Raw genomic sequence first — 20,189 nt, 5'->3', positions numbered from 1 at the left:
GAGTGCCAGGTGCCTGTTACTTCCCTGCTGCCCTATGCCAGATCCCGGAGGCACCCTACGCGTAGTTCACCGTATAGCCAATGAAACCCATATTCTAAATGTATCAACCCAGCCGCCAAGCACTCCCCTTTCTTGGCACTTCTCAGCCCTCAGAAGGAAGTGAAGTTTCCATGGGCCCTGCTCCTGCAATTCCCATTCACTCCCATTCAAATGCTGATTTGGCTGAAAGAAAAAAAGCTTCAGTGATTAGACAGAATAAGAAACACTCATCATGGTTAGAAAACCCAATAAGGAACAAGTCGTGGTGGGGTGAGAAATAGTGTCAGGTGATGGCAGCTTCCACCCTGAAAAATAACATGGCAGGCGAAGGCCGCTGAGCTGTGGAGATGGTCTCAAAACCTGGAGGAAAAAGGATTTCTTAAGAGTTTGATCACCTCTGTGGAAATGCGACGTGTGGGAAGAGGGGGGGCTTTGTTTCGGGGTGACTCCTCCTCGCCCTGACAGTCTGACTTGTTCAGATGAGTCTAGTATGAAGACTTGAGGTGGATGGGAGTGTCCCCGGGGACGGTCGGCAGGAGAGTCTACTTAGATCCCACCACCACCTCCGTCCCAGCAGCACCCACCTCGTCCTCTAAGCCCTCTCCTGGCGGCAGGAGGAGGACATCACACTGGCTTGGGGACACAATCCTCCTGTTCCCAGCCTAATAACAAGGCTCTGACACCAATGATTCTGCCCAGTCCTAACCTCTGAAACTTCTAGGCCAAACCACCAGAGTAAAGAGCTGCTGAGTTAGTCCCTGGAGCAAATGCAGGACTTCAGAGTCCCTTTCCAAAGTTACGATCTGAGTGCTCCAAAGGGAGCTGTAGTGCTCTATCTACATCTTGTCCTACACCCTGGGCCCCAGGCAACTCCAGCCGTTAGAGGAAGGACAGTCCCTGTTTTTGCTTTCCTGTTGGCATGGGTGGGAAGTAGAAAGCAGGACACGTACAGCCACGATGAGGAAGTCCAGCCAGCACCAGGCATTGGTGAAGAACTTGACGAAGCCATAGGCTATCCACTTGAGCAACATCTCCAGGATGAAGATATAGGTGAAGACTTTGTCAGCGTACTCCAGGATGGTACGAATGGTCTTCCTCTGCTCAATGTAGATGTCCTCGAAGGCCTGGAAGAGAGGTAGCAGCTACCTATAGTGCCTAAAGGGGAACGAGCAACACAGAGGTACCGCCCCCCTCCGCAGCCCTCCCACCTGCAGCGGCCCGTCATCAGCTCCCTGTCTCTCTCTATCCTCTGCTACACGTGGCTTTCCTCTTTAAAAAAGCGTTCTTGAGATGTAATTCACATACCTCACAATTCAGCTATTTAAAGTGTACAATGCAATAGCTATTAATACAATTCAGAGTCGTACATCCATCACCACAATTTGAGAATATTTTCATTACCCCCCAAAGAAACCCCACACCTCTAGCTGTCACCCTCTAGTCTCCCAATCTCCCTCTAGTCCTGGCAACCACTCATCTATCTTCTATCTCCACAGGTCTAATCCTTCTGGACATTTCGTATAAATGGAATCATATAATATGCGGTCCTTGGCGACTGGCTTCTTTAACTTAAAATAATGTTTTCAAAGTTCATCCATATGGCAGCACCCCTCAGCACTTCATTTTTCTTTTTATCGATGAATAATGTTCTAGTTATGGCTCTACCAACATTTTGATTATCCTTCATCAGTTGATGGACATATGTGTTGTTTTTACTTTTTGGCTATTGTGAATAATGCTGCTATGAACATCTGTGTACAAGTTTTCATGTGGACATGTTTTTATTCCCCTTGGGTATATACCTAGGAGTGGAATGGCTGGGTCATTGGTAACTCAAGTTTAATTTTTTTGAGGAATTGCCAAAATGCTTTCCAAAGAGGCCGGACCAGTCTACATTCCCACCAGCGGTAGATGAGGGGTCCAATTTCCCCACATCCTTGTTAACACTTTATATAATTTATAGGACAAAAATTTTTCTCCCTTCAGCCCCTGACACCACAGACACAGGTGGAGAGTTACAGGACTGGAAGACACCAGGTGAAGAGAATCTCAACACTCCTTTCTTTCTCTGGAACTCCCAAATGAGGGGATAAGCCTCTGTCATGTGAAGGTCTGAGCACTCGTGCATGCAGGAGGGTGGACTGCAGAAGCTCTGTGCTGGGGGGAGGGAATCCCTGAAGCATGGGGAAAAAAAAACCTGGAGGTGGACAAAAGGTCCTGTGCCCTGCGGTGGAGGAGCCTGCTCTGAACAGTCCCAGAAGGAAGGGCAGAGGCAGGCTGCCCGCAGACTCTCCTTCCAAAATGGAGGCACACGGACATCCAGGTTCACTGCTGGGCAGTGGGGACAGAAATCATGGGTCCACAGTCCTCAGGGTCTGGTACAAATCAATCCCCTCCACTCAGTGGAAAAGCTATAGCTTCCCTGTCACGTTTCCCCTTAGCTCCACCTGTAGAGATCCATCCTAGAACCCAACATGTGTGAGCTGTCTGAGACTGTTCATCCTGTCACTGGGGGCTCTGATCCCCCTCTGAGATCTCCTCACAACCACATTCTAGTCTTTTCTTGGACATTTTAGCTGTGGCTTCACTTGACTTGAGTCTCATGCTACTACTGCACAGGGTCTTCATGTCCTGAGCCCGGTCTCCCCCGTTTTATTCACCTTTGATAAATAAAGACTGTCACAGGTAGCAGTAAAGAAGGTTCAATACTATTGTTTCACTGCTGCTTCTACTCTTTTGCGTAGAGACGGGGGAAGAGAAGAATCAAAGGGTGAGGCATGTCCTCTCTTATGTTGGGTTTTCATTTACTAGATTTGAAGAGTAATGATGACAACAGTAATAAAAGACCTTCCTCAATCCCTGGCCTGAGTCTGATCCTTTCTCAAGGGCAGGGCCTGCGCCGTCATCTTGGGGCCTCCACAGGCCTCAGGATGCCTGTTGGTGCAATACACGGCCCGGGGGCAGGCAGGATGGTCTGGCTCCCCTTCACTAGGGATGGAGGCTTTTTTTGCCTCCTGCCCTAGTCCTGACGCTTTCCTGCATTGCTCACCACCCCCCACAACTCCCCACTGTTCACCGTCATCTTCACGCTTGGGCTCTTCTTCACCACACGTCACTTCCTGTCTCGGCTTCTCCTATTCTCCTACCTCACAAGTCAGAGAAACTTCTCAAGTCACTGGGGGATCTTTAACACTAAATTTGGGGCTTCTCTCTTGTTATTTTTTGCTTCCAGATTAGGCTCTAATTCCGCACCTACATGAATGTGCCCACCTTCTTTAAAAGCATTTCAAAATCCAGCATTCTTTACTTTTCCCTTAATTAAAAGAAGGAAAATGTGTTGTGTCTCTAGTCCCTGCTGTCTTCGAATCTACTCGACTAGGAAGCAGCTCCCTCACAGCAGACCCTGTGCAGATCTCCTCAGTTAATAATCCTGCTAAAAAATGAAAGTAAACGCCAAGATAATTAGTCCTAGTAGGGGAGGAACCTGTGTGTTCAGTGCCCTGTGCGCCTCGCTGACTAATGAGAAGCAGGTACAACCACGTGAATATGACCTTTGTATCAGAGATCTGACTCTTAGTATCTGCTAAGGCCGTGGGTTCTCCAAGTCCAGCAGCGTATGACGGGAGAGGGGGTGGAGGGGTACCACCTCCCTCCTACCTTGGGCAACTGAAAAGTCAAGAACTAGTGATTCAGGGTATCAGGCGAGAAAGGGAAGCTCATCTTAGGAAGTTGTTTTGAATGGCGCAAACTAAGCAGTGAAGATACTTGGTAATCTGTATTCTCTGCCTGATGAAAAGGGGCTCCTAGGCTTCAGAGGGATCGTGCTGAGTCTAAAGATGAAGATTTGGACAAGTTTGAATCCTAATCCCGAAGGCTTATAACACCAGCTCGAAGCACTTCAGCAGATCATTATTCTTGGGTCTACAGTCAAGCCGTGTTCTCAGAGAAACTGGGCTTGGGCCCACCCAGTCCTTCCTGCTCTACCCCTTCCCCGGCCAATCCCCCATGGTTCTTTCCCCCGGACCTCACCAGGGCGCCACTGCTGAGCAGAATCATGAAGATGATGAAGGTCTCAAACCAATTGTGCTCCACAATGAGGAAGCAGGTTTTCCGCAGGATCCACCAGGACTTGCCCAGCCCCTCCTCAATGTTGACCTGGCAGCATGTGAATCTCTGGACACAACCTGGCACCAGCGGGAGAGGCAGGTCAGACTGTGGGACGTGCCCCGCCCAGATGTGCCCTCTCCTCCTTCTCCCAGGCCCCACCAGGTGCTGCCCCACCACACAGCCAGGAGTTCAGTGGCTGAATCAGAAGGTCTGACTCAGAAGTGGAGAGGATGGCAGGGCTGAGGCCATGCTGCCAGGCTACCAGGGCAAGGCCCTCTGGCGCTGGGAAGATGGCCTATAAAGAAGCAGTGAGAGGCAGGAGAAAAGGGTGGTCAGGAGGCAGGCACGGCCATGACAGGAGAGGCCTTTCTAATGGAAGTTCGGGGCTGACGTCAAGAAAAAAGGACAAAGAAAAGCCTGAGAGTAAAAACTTGTGATAGCTAAGACTCAAATAGGGAAAACAGTATCAACCTCCCTCAAAATGATGAGGCGGGGTGAAGACAGCCATAGAGCGCCCCTCCCCAGCCAACCACTGACCCTGGCAGGGATGTGTCTGTGAGCAGTGCAAGTGCCACACGCCATCCCCTCTCCTGGCCCCCTTTCACCTTCTGTGAAACAGGCATCTGGATCCAAGTATTCCTCAGGCTGTTCCACAGGGACTTCTTCTACTTCTGGTTTGATGTCAATGGTGCTGCCTTCAGAGGAGCTAGTGTCATCCAGTTTCTAGATACACAAGGAAAAGGGAGAGAAGCAACACTGCAGCAACACGTCCGCTCTACACTGACTGCGCTACCTTGGTACAGATGATGTACCGGATACAATTCTTGTTACAAACCCATGATCATCCAGTTCCTCACAGGCAAACGACTACCACAGCGCCCTCAGAACTTCTGTCAGGATGGGGCACAACATTAAAGCCCACTCACAGACGACAGTGATCTACCCTAAGCAGAAGGTGGGCTACAGATTGGTCTCAGTAATACAGCTCAGACAGATTAATGGCAGGGAAGTACTTGACGGTTTTCTCCAGCCTCTGGATCCAGACGATCCAGAAGCAATGGAGACAGATCTGGGAACATCACAGGAATCTAGCTCATCTAGAATAACAATGGGGGGTGGGTAGGGTTGGTTCTCAAAGTTGAGAGTCGCCTCTTCCAGAATCTCTCTGCCAGACCCATAGCTGAACCGACGCCTTGGGGCTGACAGAGCCGTTTGTTCTCACATAGGATCAAGACTGGTTTCTAGGCTAGGACCTTACATCTTTGCTGCCTTCAGGATCCGACTCGCTGCTAACGTCCTCGGTGTTGAGGTTCTCAAAATCAGACTCGCCTACCGCGATGGGCACTCTCACGGTCAGGTTGGGATTGTTGATGAAGGACATGTGGTCCTCATCAATGATGTACTTCTCCACGCTGCTGCCAATGCCGCTGGTCGTGCCATTGCCATTCTTCTGGAAGTCACCGTTCCGGTGGATGTCGGCGCCAGTGTGGTTGGCGATGCAGTTGGCCTTCTTTTCGTACAGCTCATCCAGAGGTTTCACCTCATCGGCCTCGCGCTGCCTGAAGTGGGCCTGCATGAAGGCGTGCACTTTCAGTTTGGTCCAGGCCACGCCCTTCTTGATCCGGATAACTGAGATCTGTAGGTTGTTCATTTCCCCATCATCATCTGTGGCTGCCAGGTTGTCAGCACTGAAGGAGCTCAGGAGCAAGGCCAGAAACAGGTTCAGCACCTGTACCACGAGCATGAGGAAAAAGGAGAGTGAATGTAGAATGGTATTGGGTAAAGGCATCCACTAAACTACGGTTGCAAACTGGGAGCCCACAGACTTATGTGAAAGACTCAAGAGTTTCTATTGTGTTTCACTTGACCCACGTAGTGTTTTAAATGTCACTGGGTGGGCATTTTGTTTGGTTTTGGTTGTAATACAAGGAGTTTAGTACCCCTTTTCTTGGTTCTTTTGTAGTGTTATATACATATATATGTACTTCAAAACATACTGCTTTTCTTATAATCCGAGAAAGCAAAGGCTGTATCCATTTTGGGAGAAAATTCCCCAAAAATAAAAACAAAAAGGTGGGCATGGGTTATTGGGGAGGATCGAAGAATGCATAGATGCCATGTGTTCATGAGCAGCAGATGTCCTGGAGGACCCAGGTTAGAAAAAAAGTAGGCTTGGAGAGCCAGACTCTCATACCACAAATCTAGAAGGTGGAACTGAAATATATTTGATGTCACCCTCTTTTAAGAATTAATTTTCTTTGTTTTCCTAACATTTATCAAAATTAAGTAGCTCTAGCAAGACAGTCATGGTGACTTTTGTGTTCTATCACATATCGAAGTGTCAAGCCATCGGAAACAAGCTTTATTTATGTTGTCTTTTCCCCTATTTCACCACATTGGGCATTAAATTAATGATTTTTATTAAGACGTACTTTTGAAAAGTGGGAGAGATGTTCACTTCTTGATTTACACTTGGCCCTTACTTTGTCACACTTCTGAAGAAGAGTAAGGCATAGTTTTTCGGTGGAGATGATCATATGTGCAGAGTGGGAGAAACGGAAACAACGTATGAACTATATGTATCAGGATCACTGCGGCCATTTGCAGAATTACAAAGGGATATGGTCGGTAAAATGCGGGTCAGCTGCAGAAGGCTTTGAAGGCCAGGCTGAAAGACCTGAATTTTATTTAACTGGATTCACTACTGGTCCTTGAGCAAAGGAGTCACAGGTGATGACAGAGATGTGAGAAAGTCATTCCTACTAGCTACGCACAAGGGTCGGGGGTGGGGGGCGTGAGGGGGGACTAGGAATTAGGAGGCTGTTGCTTGCATGAATTGATGAGGGTCTGGATTAGGCTATAGTAACCTCAAACCTTAGCATGCAGAAGAATCTCCTGGGGTGGGATGCTTGTTAAAAACAAGCATTTCCTTGGCCTCACCTGAAAGATTCTGATTCAGTAGATCTGATGTAAGGCCTGGGACTCCGCCTCTTTTAATGAGTGAGACTCAGGTGACTGTGATGAAGGTGGTCTTCCTCACACTTTTAGAAATAACAGATGGGTTGTAGAAATGGAAAGGAAGGGGCAGATCTCAGAAATACTAGAAGAAAGATGTAGGTATAGAAATGCTAAGAAGAAAGACATATGAAAGACATCAGATATTTACTAGGAGTGGAGAGAAAAATCAGAAAGAGTTATAGGTTACTAGAGACTACATGGGCAGAAGAACTGAGCCAAGGGGAACTGGGAAAGATGTCATCAGAGGCAGAAATAATAGTGGATTCTGTCATGTGCTCAGGTATCTATAGCCAGTCATGGGGAGATGCCCCTGAAACAACTGAGAAAAGGAGGCTAGAGAAACGGTAGGAGGTCAGGGCTGGTAATGTTGATCCCACTACAGACCAGTAGGCAGCAGTTGTATTCACTGAAGGAGTGGAAAGACCAGAGGAATCAGGACTGAGGGGAAGTTGGCTGGGCATGGAGAATGCAAGTGATTAAGGAACATTACAGTGTCTATTTTTATAGGTCCAGTGAAAGAATAGGGGGAGCATGGCTAGTTCAGAGGTTGGTGAGTAGGCACCCTCTACTGGCATATGCTTCTCTGTGGCAGAAAAAGGAAGACACCTACTGTGGATGCACTTATAAGGGGTCATCTGAGTATGCCTTCTTCCAGCCCTCCCTGCTCTACAGTTGCAAGTGGGCTTTGGCCTGACCTGAAAGATGAGTGCTTCTCAAACTTTAGCATGCATATGAATCACCTGGGGATCTTGTTAAAAATGCAGGTGCTAATTCAGTAGTTCTGGGGAGGGGTCTGAGATTCTGCGTCTCTAGGACACTCTCAAACGATCTCATTGTTGCTGGTCCTCAGATGACACTTCGAGAAACAAGGTGTGAAGTCTCTGTTGGGGAATGTTCTATATACAGAGGCAGAAGACAGCAGGCAGACAGATCAGAGTAAAGCAAGAAATTGATCTGCAACTTATACAAATTAGATAAAATCCTGGGATGGTTTAGATCCATGTTTCTCAATGGAGGGCAATTTTGACCCCTGAGGACAGTTGGCAATGTCTGAAGACATGTTTGGTTTTTACAACTTGGGACGGGAGTCACTATTGGACAGTAAAGAGTAGAGGCCGGGATACTGTAAACACCCTACAACATGCAGGAAAGTTCCACAACAAGTAATGATCTAGCCCAAAAGATCAATATTGTCAAGGTCGGGAAATTCTTTTTTTTTTTGTAGCAGAAAGAGCATAGATTTTGAAGTCAAGGATCTAATATAAGCCCTGACTCTTTATCAGCTGTGTGACTTTGGAAAAATGTCTTAACTTTGCTGAGTTTTGTTTCCACAACTATGAAAGAGGGTTGACAGATTATGGGGCTCATGACCTAGTAGGACTCTGAAAACAGCAGTCTCCTTTCCTTCATTTGTACCTTAGGGTTCTTCAGCCAAGAAAGAATAAAGACCAACACAGACATGGAAGGTAGTAGAAGCACTAAGCAGACTGGGCTTCTGGGTCAAGGGTAAGATGTTCAGAGCGAAGAACAAAAAGATCTACAAGTTAGTACTAACCACCAAGTTGCCGATAACCATGACCATCATGAAGACAATGAGGCACATGGCCTGGCCGGCCACCTCCATGCAGTCCCACATGGTCTCGATCCACTCCCCGCATAACACTCGAAAGACGATGAGGAAAGAATGAAAAAAGTCATGCATGTGCCAGCGAGGGAGTTCACAGTCCTGGTTGATCTTGCAGACACACTCTTTGTAGCTCTTTCCAAAGAGTTGCATTCCCACCACGGCAAAGATGAAAACGATAATGGCCAGCACCAGGGTCAGGTTGCCCAGGGCACCCACTGAATTTCCAATAATCTTGATCAGCATGTTCAGGGTGGGCCAGGATTTGGCCAGCTTGAAGACTCGGAGCTATGGGAAAAAAAAAACCCCAACAAAACCCAAGTGAAACTCAATTCATTTATTCTTACCACATGGCTACAATAAAAACATATGAAATTACTAAGATCATCTTAACATTTATTGAGCACCCTTGGGAAATCCCCAGGACTTTCTAACAGTATCTTAGACGAAAATGAGAGAAACTGAGGCAAAGATGAAGGAAAACAGATTAACTGCACAGGAAGTGAAAGATTTAAAACTAAGAACCAAGAATACTGCCTCTAGTCCCCTGAATTAGTCTCTGGGTCAATCTACCTTTTAAAAATCCATACCTGAAATAATCCTTTTCCCACTGATTTTCCCCTGACTTCTCAAGGGGCGTATCAAGGAAAATGTGATTTGTAGTGAACCAAAAGGTCAGTTGGGTAAGGACGGTGAAAATAAGTCATCTGTCTCTTCAAAAAAGCAAGCATTTAAAAATTCTACATACCTCTCTTTTTGCTTGCCAATAAATAATCAATCGCTGATATGAAACTTCGTGACATGCTTGGAATAACTTGGAGGAAAACCACAACCTCCAAGTAGGGGAAGTTCCAATATGTCAAATATCTTATGAAAAGGGACTATCCTGATATTAATTCAGAGGACAGAACTTTTGGTATCTGTCAATCACGCAATTTCTGTATTCTGTAATGAATGATTACAAGGTCTTGGCTACTAGCCTGAGGATTATAATGCATGAAGCCCATGAACAGAGATCGTCATCATATGTCTTAAGTTAATAACTAACACGTGATGTAACAAGAATTCTGGTAGATGGCAACAGCACTGATTAGGACTTTTTTTTTCCTATTGAGAACTTGAGTCTTCGTACATTGTTAGTGGGACTGTAATTTGATGTAACCCTTGAGGAGGGCAAGCTGGCGTTACGTGGCAAAAGTATCTGCAGATCTATCTCTGAGCAAGCAATTGCACTCTTAGAAGGTTGAACTTACTGTATTTAGGTTAATGGTGTATATGGTAAATATTTGTACTATCCTTTGATTATAAAAATAAACCTCAATAAATCTAAAAAACAAAAAGAAAACTTGAATCGTATCTGACAGCTCCAAGATTTACCAGATGTGGCTCTGTGCATACTCTGGGTCTCTCATATTTTTTCCCTATTCTGACTGGCTTTTAATTTATCAAGAGTATTAGTGGCAAGGCTTCTATCTCTTAATTCTTCATCTTATCTTCTAGATAATAAGAAGTATTCTCAAAAAGTCTACTGTGGGCTGGATCCTAACCAAAGACCAGTAAGCAGAGGTTCCAGAAACTTGACAAATTTTTGTGGCTTGGATTCAATGAGATTTCTGTTTTATAAACAGTTTCACTCTAATCCAACTCTATTTCTTAGATATGCTGAATATCCTGAAATCTTTTCAGTTGCAAGTGCTTAGGTATCTTCCCGATAAGGAGATGCTTTGTCTGATGCTCTGTCTGAGTGGGATATGCCCACGATAACTCAGCTTCTCAAGGGCCTTAATCAGGACATCACTTATGCCTATGCATATGGGAGGCTACTTCGAGGATATCGTTAACTATTCTTTCAAAGGCATTTTAGTAATTTGAACACTAACTTCTTCAAATACATTTGAAAAATCTTTCTTAGCTAATGATGGATGTTCAACTACTAATTTCAATATAACTTTAAAAAACATTACTTTATTCTCATATTTTGGAAGGGGTCACCATGATACAAGAAAAGAGTAGAGCCATCTTTGAAAAAGAAGAAATTCTTGCCACTTCAGGGAGATGTTCAGATAAAGAAAGAGGCTCACTAGCAAATCCAAATTTGACCTCAGAATAGCCCTTGGGAATCCTTCTTCTTCGTCTTTTAGATTAACCATTATTTTCTGAGAAACTTCATAAAGTTGATTTCTGTTTGTTGACTGATTTTAACAACTACTTTCTATATTAGGTAGTTAGCAGAAAAGTTTTCAATATTTTAGTTGCTAAGCCAATAAACAGCCAATGAAATATAGCTAAAGATTTAAAAAAATCATCAGATTATCTTATGCAAAACTCTTTCTAGTAGCTGCAAGATAGGAAATATATAAAGAAATTGGAGAAACATGGAATACCAATCGGAAAGATCGCAGCACCGAAAGCCCCTCCACGTCTGCTAGACTCAGTTCCATTAAACTGAGGGAGACAATAAATCCATCAAAAATGTTCCAACCTTCTTGGAAATAATAGTAGGGATCCATGGCTATGAGCTTCAGGAACATTTCCGCTGTGAAAATTCCAGTGAAAACCTAAAGAGGGGAAGTCAGGGGGTAAGAAAAAAGAAAAAATAAAAAGAAAATGCCTTTATCATTATCTTTGAATATGGCATGTCCAAGAAGCCACAAGCACCAGCCTTGGCTAAATTCTGCATCTGAGGCCGACAATACCTGGATGTCCCCTGACCACGCCACATGATGCAGGAAAGTCTTATTTTCCTTTTTTTTTTTTTTTTGCTGTATGCGGGCCTCTCACTGTTGTGGCCTCTCCCGTGGTGGAGCACAGGCTCCGGATGCGCAGGCTCAGCGGCCATGGCTCACGGGCCCAGCCGCTCCGCGGCACGTGGGATCCTCCCGGACCGGGGCACGAACCTGCGTCCCCTGCATCGGGAGGCGGACTCTCAACCACTGCGCCACCAGGGAAGCCTTTATTTTCCTCTTGAATGAAGAGGAAATGTTCATATCTTTGTTGCCAGAACTACCCAATTCATATTGTCCAAACGTGCAGTTAAAAAATTATTCTAAGCAATTGAAAATATCACACAGGTGACTCCTAAGGGGTCAGCAGTCATTTGAATGCGTATGCCACATTTGGGATGTTGGCCAAAAAAAAATCACTCATGTTATAATTATATTTAAAAAATACAGTATTATTCCTGATTTGACATTATGTGCCTTCTCAAACGTCGACATATACTGCAAGCCTTCTTATTTTAAATGGTAAAAGCAACAGAACATTGCTAAAAGTGTGAAAAATACAGGAGAAATGTTCACAGTCTCACCACCTTGCATACAACTATTATTTTAATGTACTCCTTTTCTTTTTTTTTCTTCAAATGCATATATATTTTGTCAGAGTTGTAAACCACAGACTACATAATATTTTAGCTTTACACTTATCTTGACTTATCACGACTCATTTCACTTATCACGTATTTTGCATTTATCGTGACTCCATTCATGTTGCAACACCTAATTCTCACTTTTATTGCTTGTATAATATTCTATTGGGTAAATATATCCTCAAAGAATTTTCTTATTGTTGGAGACTTTGGTCCTTCCTTTTGATTTTTTCAATATCATAGTCAATAATGTAGTAATTGTTTTAGGTTTGGAGCTTATTGGGTACGAGAATGACTTCTTCCCTGTGTTACCTGGCTCCCACTTTTCTGCCTTTCAGAGCACCTTGTGTTTCCCAATGCTTTCTGTATCCTTCCCAAGGCCTTAGTAACATAACATGCAGGGAGAGAGTAAAATCCCATGAACTCCAGTTTTGACAAGACCAATACCCTCATTCTAGCCTAAGCATGTAACATACGACTATTACTGAATATTCTATTTTTAGAGGAGAGGACTTTACACGCAGCAGATTTAAAATTCATAGTAAGTTAATACTTGTAACCACTTTGTTACCAACTTTACCTATGAAGGAGTTTGGGGAAAACTTTGGAGATATGGCCTGAGGACAGAATTAAAAATAGTGAAAAATACTTAGATTACAGACACTGTTTTGAAACACACTGAGTTAATGTATAGCAATAAACAGAATGACTTGATGAAAACACAACAAAATGGATAAACGGGCTGGAAATTTTTGGGGTCCATATACGTTTCTATGGTTCCCCCACTTTGCTAAATTGAAGATGCAGTATTCTAAAACTGAAAGAAAATATTCCCTGAAGAGATCTGGTTAAGTTAAATCAAAGTTCATAGTGCTAGCTAAGCGTCTACAAATAGAATACCACTCTGCGTGAGGTCAGGAAAGTAGGGGCAGTGAATCAACTCCTGACACACACTTTACCCTTAGCATCAGCCCATCAAAGGTTTCTCTACATAGAAACATTAACCCACTGGACGTACACTAAGTAGAGACTGAACTTGCTGTCCCGTTAGTTCTTGGTGAGCATACAGTAAGTGCTCAGTAACAAGCACGGGCTGACTGACCTCGGGACATCTATACTGTGGGAACTCTGGTTCCTGACAGAAGATCAATGACACAGTTGTGTGGTGCTGCCTTTCAATGGGATGAAAGGCCTCCAGGCGCCTGGTAGAAATGCCTGTGACAGAGGTTGGCACCCATGTTGTTTCAGCACATAGTGTGCTGCCCTTGTTTGGGGTTTGGGTGAAAATAAATTTGTAACTATTGGAAGGAATTAAATGGAGAAGAGTAGATTTCAGGTTATCCATTTGATGCCATTCTTCTTGGCACTGTGATATGCTTCTTGAGGAGAAAAAGGAACTACAAGGACTTCCTCGGTGGTGCAGTGGTTAAGAATCCGCCTGCTAATGCAGGGGACACGGGTTCGAGCCCTGGTCCGGGAAGATCCCACATGCCGCGGAGCAACTAAGCCCGTGCGCCACAACTACTGAGCCTGAGCTCTAGAGCCCGGGAGCCACAACTACTGAGCCCGCGTGCCGCAACTACTGAAGCCTGCGCGCCTAGAGCCCGTGCTCTGCAACAAGAGAAGCCACCTCAATGAGAAGCCCGTGCACTGCAACGAAGGGTAGCCCCTGCTCTCCGCCAACTAGAGAAAGCCCACGTGCGGCAACAAAGACCTAACACAGCCAAACATAAATAAATAAATTAATTAATTAAAAAAAATAAGGGAACTACAAGCAGCACATCAACTGTATATAAATGTCCCTCTTGTGAATGTCATCAAATATTCACCTAAGAATTTATGTTCTAGTGCAGCAGATCTCAAAGTGTAGTCGGGGATCCCTGGGGTTCCTAAGACCTCAATGGCCTTAGGAAGGAAGCAATGAGGATGTGTTGAAAGGACACAGAAGCCACCTTGAAGGGACTGCTACTGGCCAAATCAGGAATGGTTTAAACATCTAAGTACATGATAGTAATGGATTAAAATAAAACCCACTGAATAAGACTGAAAACTTTGAGTCCATACAGATATAAGTAAGTAAAGGAATAAATCAAAAGTTTAATGAAAAACAGGAAATTTAGATAGCTTCAAAGTGTCTTCCTCACAAACACTTATTAATTATAAATGGAAAAAGAGTAACTGTACAGGGGAGAAGCCTGGCAGAACCTCCTTAATCAAGTGATCAAGCGACCACAGGCAGAAATGGGACAAATGCAAATCACGTGCCACCTGGTAGATGTAATGAGAAGATGACAGTCTTGCTTGTGCGACAGTCCTGCAAAAGCCCAGGAGAATGTACTTGCCTGTAAAAGCACACTACAGTATTTGGGGGTGACAGGCTGCGTCAGCAACTTACTCTCAAAAAATAGTTTTTTACGCTGTACTTGAAACTTCTGTAAGATTAAGATTGTTTAAAAAACCACGTTATAAACTCACTGTTGTGTTCAAATGGTTACCAAAAAAAGGCAAGAAAAGAATCATTACGTTTATCTACTAAACAATACAAAAGTCAAGTAGCTTCCCTGGGTTCACTTTCCTCTATAAAACATGGGGGTTGGATCGAATTATCTTTACTCTTCCTCCTATTATGAACATTTTTTTCTTATGGGGAGGATGGAAGAGGCAGGGATTGCCAATTTCCAGAATGCTGTTCCCATCTTCCCTCAAAAACATCTATCTGCACGTTTGTGGACAAACACAACTCAATTCACTGTCCCAGCTGTGGGAAAAGCCTCACCGTCCAACCACAAGAGAAGGTCCTAGGGCTTCCCTGGTGGCGCGGTGGTTGGGAGTCCGCCTGCCGATGCAGGGGACGCGGGTTCGTGCCCCGGTCCGGGAAGATCCCACATGCCGCGGAGCGGCTGGGCCCGTGAGCCATGGCCGCTGAGCCTGCGCGTCCGGAGCCTGTGCTCCGCGGCGGGAGGGGCCACGGCGGTGACAGGCCCGCGTACCGCAAAAAAAAAAGAGAAGGTCCTAGTCTATTTCACAAGCTAGTCCACCCATTTTTTTGTTGTTGTTCTCTTATTCTCAGGTTCAGTCAAAGGCTGTATCCAAATCTCCAAGCCTTTGAAAATTCTCCTACTGAACTACACTTATACAGTTTCTAGTATGGAGAGTACTTTTCACTCGTCCAAATACTTCTGTATAGCTTCTCAGTTTTTCCTCCCAACTACTGATGACATGGTGTCATCCTCATTTTACAGATGTAAAACATTTCCGGACAGAAATCAATGGCTTATTTAAGGCTAATATGTCCAAAACAGAACTCCTGATTTTAAACTCCACCCCTGTTCCTTGCTCAGTCATCCCCATTTCCCCCTCGGTTACCAAACTTCCCCAATCTAGGCACCATTCCTGATTTCTTTCCCTCAACCCTCATGTCCAATTCACTGGCCAGTCCAAAGTATCCTGAATCATTCACTGTTCTCCATCCCCACTGCTAATCAGACATTACTTTTCCCTTGAAAACTCTGCCCCCGGAGTGCTTTCTCTTTGTAGAACTTGGTTCTGGTTGGCTTAGCTCAGGAAGTCCCTGAATGTTAGCTGCTGACCTTCTCCCCTCTCCCTCTTCTTCAGTGATGATTCTGAGCAAAGTCTTCTGAATGCTCACGACTCTAACTTAAGTTTTCTTTTTTTGGGGGGGGGGGCTGTGCTGTGCAGCATGCGGGATCTTAGTTCCCCAACCAGGGATGGAACCCGTGCCCCCTGCAGTGGAAGCAGTGGAAGGGTGGAGTCTTAACCACCTGACTGCCAGGGAAGTCCCCTCTAGATTTTCAAGAAGCGAAAAATAACGTTATTTGCTGGCCTGGTCTGAGGGCAATTCTGCTGGTAGTATGTGAAAAGGCCTCTCAAAATCCCTTGGAAATCAAGGACTGATTCTGTGAAAAGCAAGTAAAAGTAAAGACTTTGAGAAAAACAAAACACTGCAGGAAACACATCGCTGCCACTACCATCAACAACAAAGTTGATCAAGTCATATTTCTCGTTACATGACTATTGGCTAACAAAATAAAGCTTATATCTATATGATATTGTTGATTGGCTCAAAATGCTGCTTGATGGCCAAGCCCCAGGGTCGGCCAATCACACAGCAAGCTACCTTCAGAGGCCTTTCAGAGACAGTTAACAGGTTTCCTGGATAGTCTATGAGGGTATCCTGTTTCAAGACTCTGGGTATTTCATTGAGCCGCACATTGCAGTAGTGAGTCGGAAGTGTGTCACTAACTCAGACGTAAAGATTGGGAAGATTACAGTATCACCTTGGATGTGTACTGGGGAACATCAGCTGTAAGGACTAACCAGTGTGCGTTTTCCAAATCAGCAGTCAAAATGATAACACTTTAATAGTGTATTAGGACTTAAGGTAGAAACTCTGTGTGTGTGTGTGTGTGTGTGTGTGTGTGTGTGTGTGAAAGAGAGAGAGAGAGAGAAATACCAGGCAGAGATCATGCACAAATTAAATGGTAACAACTAGATTTGACAGGCCTATAGTGCAACCCCTAAGGAATAATGCAGCCAGATGACCTAGAGGATTCTTTCCAACTAACTCTTTACAGTCGATCAAAATTCAATCAACTCCTGATTTTTGTACTAAAGAAGTAAAACAGGAAATCCCCCAATTACAACTACTTGACTTCACGATACACGACATAATCTATTTTTTTAAAACTGCATACTTATCTTCTAAATAATATAAATGAATCACTTAAACCAACGTTAAAATAAATTTGGCACAGATCAACTAATGCTAGAAACTGGATGACACTCAGAAGTTGGACAGGAGGGGAAACCAGCCTGGAATTTAAAATTTCCCGTGGACAGTCCCCATATGGATAATTAAGATATGACGGTGTGGGCAAATTTATCATTAGATTTAACGCCCTGAAAGAGCTCCCCTATTTTGTGGTGGTTGTTACTGAAGGTGAAAAAGGGGAAGCGGTTTGCTGGAGTAATGCAGGAATTAATGTGAGAAACAGAATGAGAAAGAAATCCATAAGTCCTTGGCTCAGGTTGTGGAAACCAACCCACTGTACCATGCCTCCCATTCTGCAACCAACAGCTCCTAAATGACGTCTTCAAAGTTCTGCAGAAAGAGGAAACAGCCAAGGGATCACAACAGTGAGCGGAAGCGGCGGGGCTGCGGCATATGTGGAAGCATTTGTCTTCCAATTAACTATTACTTTCTTTTCAACTAAACTCCAGCTTTCAGTCTCAGAAAAATAATTCCTACAGGCAAAACCCGTCCAGATGGTCAGAGCAGGAGGCCGTGCCCCATCTTACCAGATTTCCTACAGTCAAGACATGTTCAAACTGTGGCGTCATAGGATGGTGCTCCATTGCCATAAACAGTGTATTCAGGACAATGCAGATGGTGATGGCCAAGTCCACAAAAGGGTCCATAACGATCAAGTTTACAATCTCTTTCAGCTTTATCCAGTAGGGGTGACACTCCCAGATGAGGAAAGTGTTGGCAAATTTATACCAGCACGGCGGGCACTTTCTCTGAGACTCTTCCAGCTCTGTAGTGAGTAGAGAACAAAGGTAGCCCCTCAGTCTTGGGAAGAAAACAAAAGGGTTGGACTTGGTGGGTATCACTGCTATTAACACAAAGAAGGAAGGTGGCCAGGGAGTGCTGACTTTCCTGAGGGCTTCCCTCAGTTTTCCTTCTCTTGAAGGCAGAGAGGAGGAGGCATGACCAGTGCCAGGTCACATCCCAGTTAACAAGGATCTAGTTATAAACAAAACTCAATCCACCCGTTTGGGAAGCATAGCAACCCTGGTTCAACTGGCTTCCACACTCACGAGTGTATGATCTCAGGCAAGGTACTGCGTCCTCTACGCTTCCGTTGCTTCAGCTAAAAGGGCACTGACTTGCAGGCTATAGGACTAAATGAATCCTATAATCCTCCTCCATTGCTTACAGACAGCACACAGCACAGGGCCTGGCACGAGGTGAGTCCGCAATAAACGGTAGATATCTTATTACACATGGTATCATTAAACTATTTATTATCAGAGAAGCAGTCAAAAGCACACACACTGAAGCCAGACATAGACGGGTGTAACCAGCTCAGGCAGCTGCTAACTGTGGGCCCTTGAGTAAATTACTTCAGTTTGCTGCGACAATTAAATGAGCTAAAACATATATAAAGTGCCTCAGAACACCCCAGCATACAGCAAGTGCTATGAAAGCACTTGCTATTGTTGTTTATTTTCTTTACAGCACAACCAGCATTGTCAACCAAGCCACCACGTGGACCGTCTGTCTTAGGTTCTCAAAGATGTATGAGTTCACAATGTGAGTTTGCAGTGCAGTCAGGAAGAGAGGTTGCATTCCTTCCCCTTTGCTCCTTCCTTCCTCTTTCTCATCTCTGCTCTTCTCTCTTTCTCCTTCTCTTGCCCTTTCACCCTTTCCCACTCTCATCCTTTCTTTCTCTATCTTCTTCGTCTCCCCGTCCCTCAGTCTCTTTCTTCTTTCCTTTTTGTTTCTCTTCTTTTGTCTTCTCCTCTTCGTCTCTTTAGTCTGTCCCTCTTTTAAAAGCAGGACCCATTTTTTCAAACAAGATCTTATGTGACCCCCAATATGTAAAATAGACAAACCAGGAGCTGCTCTAGTTTAGGCAGGAAGAGGAGCTTGGAGTCCAGGGCAATCCAAGTCTTCCTTCCCTGAGGTACTACCCCAGGGTCCTAGGACTCTGATAAACCCAGACTGACAATCACTGGACTCGGATGAGCTCTAAGGTCATCTACAAAGCAAAGACTAGAAAGGACAATTAGACACTAAAGGTGGAGAGCCATTCAGCTCCAACAGTCTAGGCGTGAGGCCCTCGGTAACAAAGCCCTCCTCAAAATTGAGTATGAAATATAATAGCTAGCATCACAAAAGTCCAAGGACCTTGATGTGGAAGGATGTTCTTGAAGAGGGGTCACTTTGAAAACCCATCAGCATGATAATCCTTAGAGGCCAGGTCTTGGCTCTGTGGGGTTGGATATAGCTGCGTCCGCTACCACCCTGACCCCACTCAAATCCACTAACAAAATCAAATCATTCAGGGAACAGAAAAAAAGTTTCCCAACATTTCACGAAGAGCAAGATGGCTGCTTTAAATCAGTCTACTTCCCCTTTTTCCAACCAGCCGGTTGGTGCCCATGGTGATGGCTTTATTTTAGGTGGGGTGCTTTGGTTGGGCTTTTAATTGGCTCCCTGGTTGCTAAGAAAATGGTTGCCTTGGTTTTTCAGATTTAAGGGCCACAGTAAGCGACACGTGGGAGTCTGCGTGGGAAAGGAAGTCTGTGAAGAAAATTTGCTTTGGTTTCTTCCTCATAGAACTCCCTCCCTTCCCAAGGTAAATTTAGTCTTCTTCCCAAAAAAGAAAATTGAAAAGGTTCTCTTATTTCCATGAATTCTTATAGTACATATTTGGAAATCTGGTTCCGTTCCTTTTTTTATCTCCTCCTCTCTCCAAATGTCCGCTGTTCACCTGCACGTGGAGGTTGAAGCAGAGGACTATTCACGTTTCTAACAGTTGACAACTGTAACGTTTTACAAGGAACTAGGCTCCGAGTCCTTGCCAGACAGACAAGGGTAGGGTTTCCCTACCCTGTGGGGCACCAAAAAGGGATACTAGGTATCTAGTATCCCTCCCATTTACTGAGAGGGGAAGATCCTCAGGATACTCGTTTCCGTTTCACAAAAACGAAGACAATGCGGAGCTTTAGGAGCTAGAAGAGATCAGTTAGGTGAATAAGGAGGCTTATAAAGGGACACACAACTCTGCACACCGTTACTGGCCCTACACACCCACAACAGCAAAGTCTGGGCAAATGTGTTAACATATGGGGGTGAGATGTCCAAAAGTTTGTGAGGCTCCCCTTAGTTTGCTCCTGGACGTTTTCAGAGAGAACCTTGGGGGCACTGGGAATTGTAGTCTCAACCTTGGGGGCACTCGGAATTGTAGTCTCAACCTGGGGGGCACTGGGAATTGTAGTCTCAAC

General features: G+C 44.8%; 1 protein-coding gene across 1 annotated transcript in view; it reads right to left on the bottom strand.

Moving 5' to 3' along the window:
- Positions 1-20,189, bottom strand: part of SCN8A (sodium voltage-gated channel alpha subunit 8) — a 171,902-nt gene that overhangs the window by 25,817 nt on the left and 125,896 nt on the right. Inside the window, exons 14-20 of the mRNA XM_029204589.1 lie at positions 17,475-17,713; positions 11,173-11,346; positions 8,720-9,076; positions 5,405-5,875; positions 4,752-4,869; positions 4,069-4,223; positions 990-1,163 (exon numbers count right to left, since the gene is read on the bottom strand). Coding sequence (XP_029060422.1) covers positions 990-1,163; positions 4,069-4,223; positions 4,752-4,869; positions 5,405-5,875; positions 8,720-9,076; positions 11,173-11,346; positions 17,475-17,713 — 1,688 coding nt within the window. The remainder of the gene's footprint in view (positions 1-989; positions 1,164-4,068; positions 4,224-4,751; positions 4,870-5,404; positions 5,876-8,719; positions 9,077-11,172; positions 11,347-17,474; positions 17,714-20,189) is intronic.

The sequence above is a fragment of the Monodon monoceros genome, unplaced genomic scaffold (assembly GCF_005190385.1).
Source record: "Monodon monoceros isolate NGI ecotype Baffin Bay Population unplaced genomic scaffold, NGI_Narwhal_1 Super_Scaffold_6, whole genome shotgun sequence".
In the NCBI taxonomy this organism is placed as follows: domain Eukaryota; kingdom Metazoa; phylum Chordata; class Mammalia; order Artiodactyla; family Monodontidae; genus Monodon; species Monodon monoceros.
Note: the sequence above shows the minus strand (reverse complement) of the source record. Positions and strands in the feature narration are given on the sequence as shown.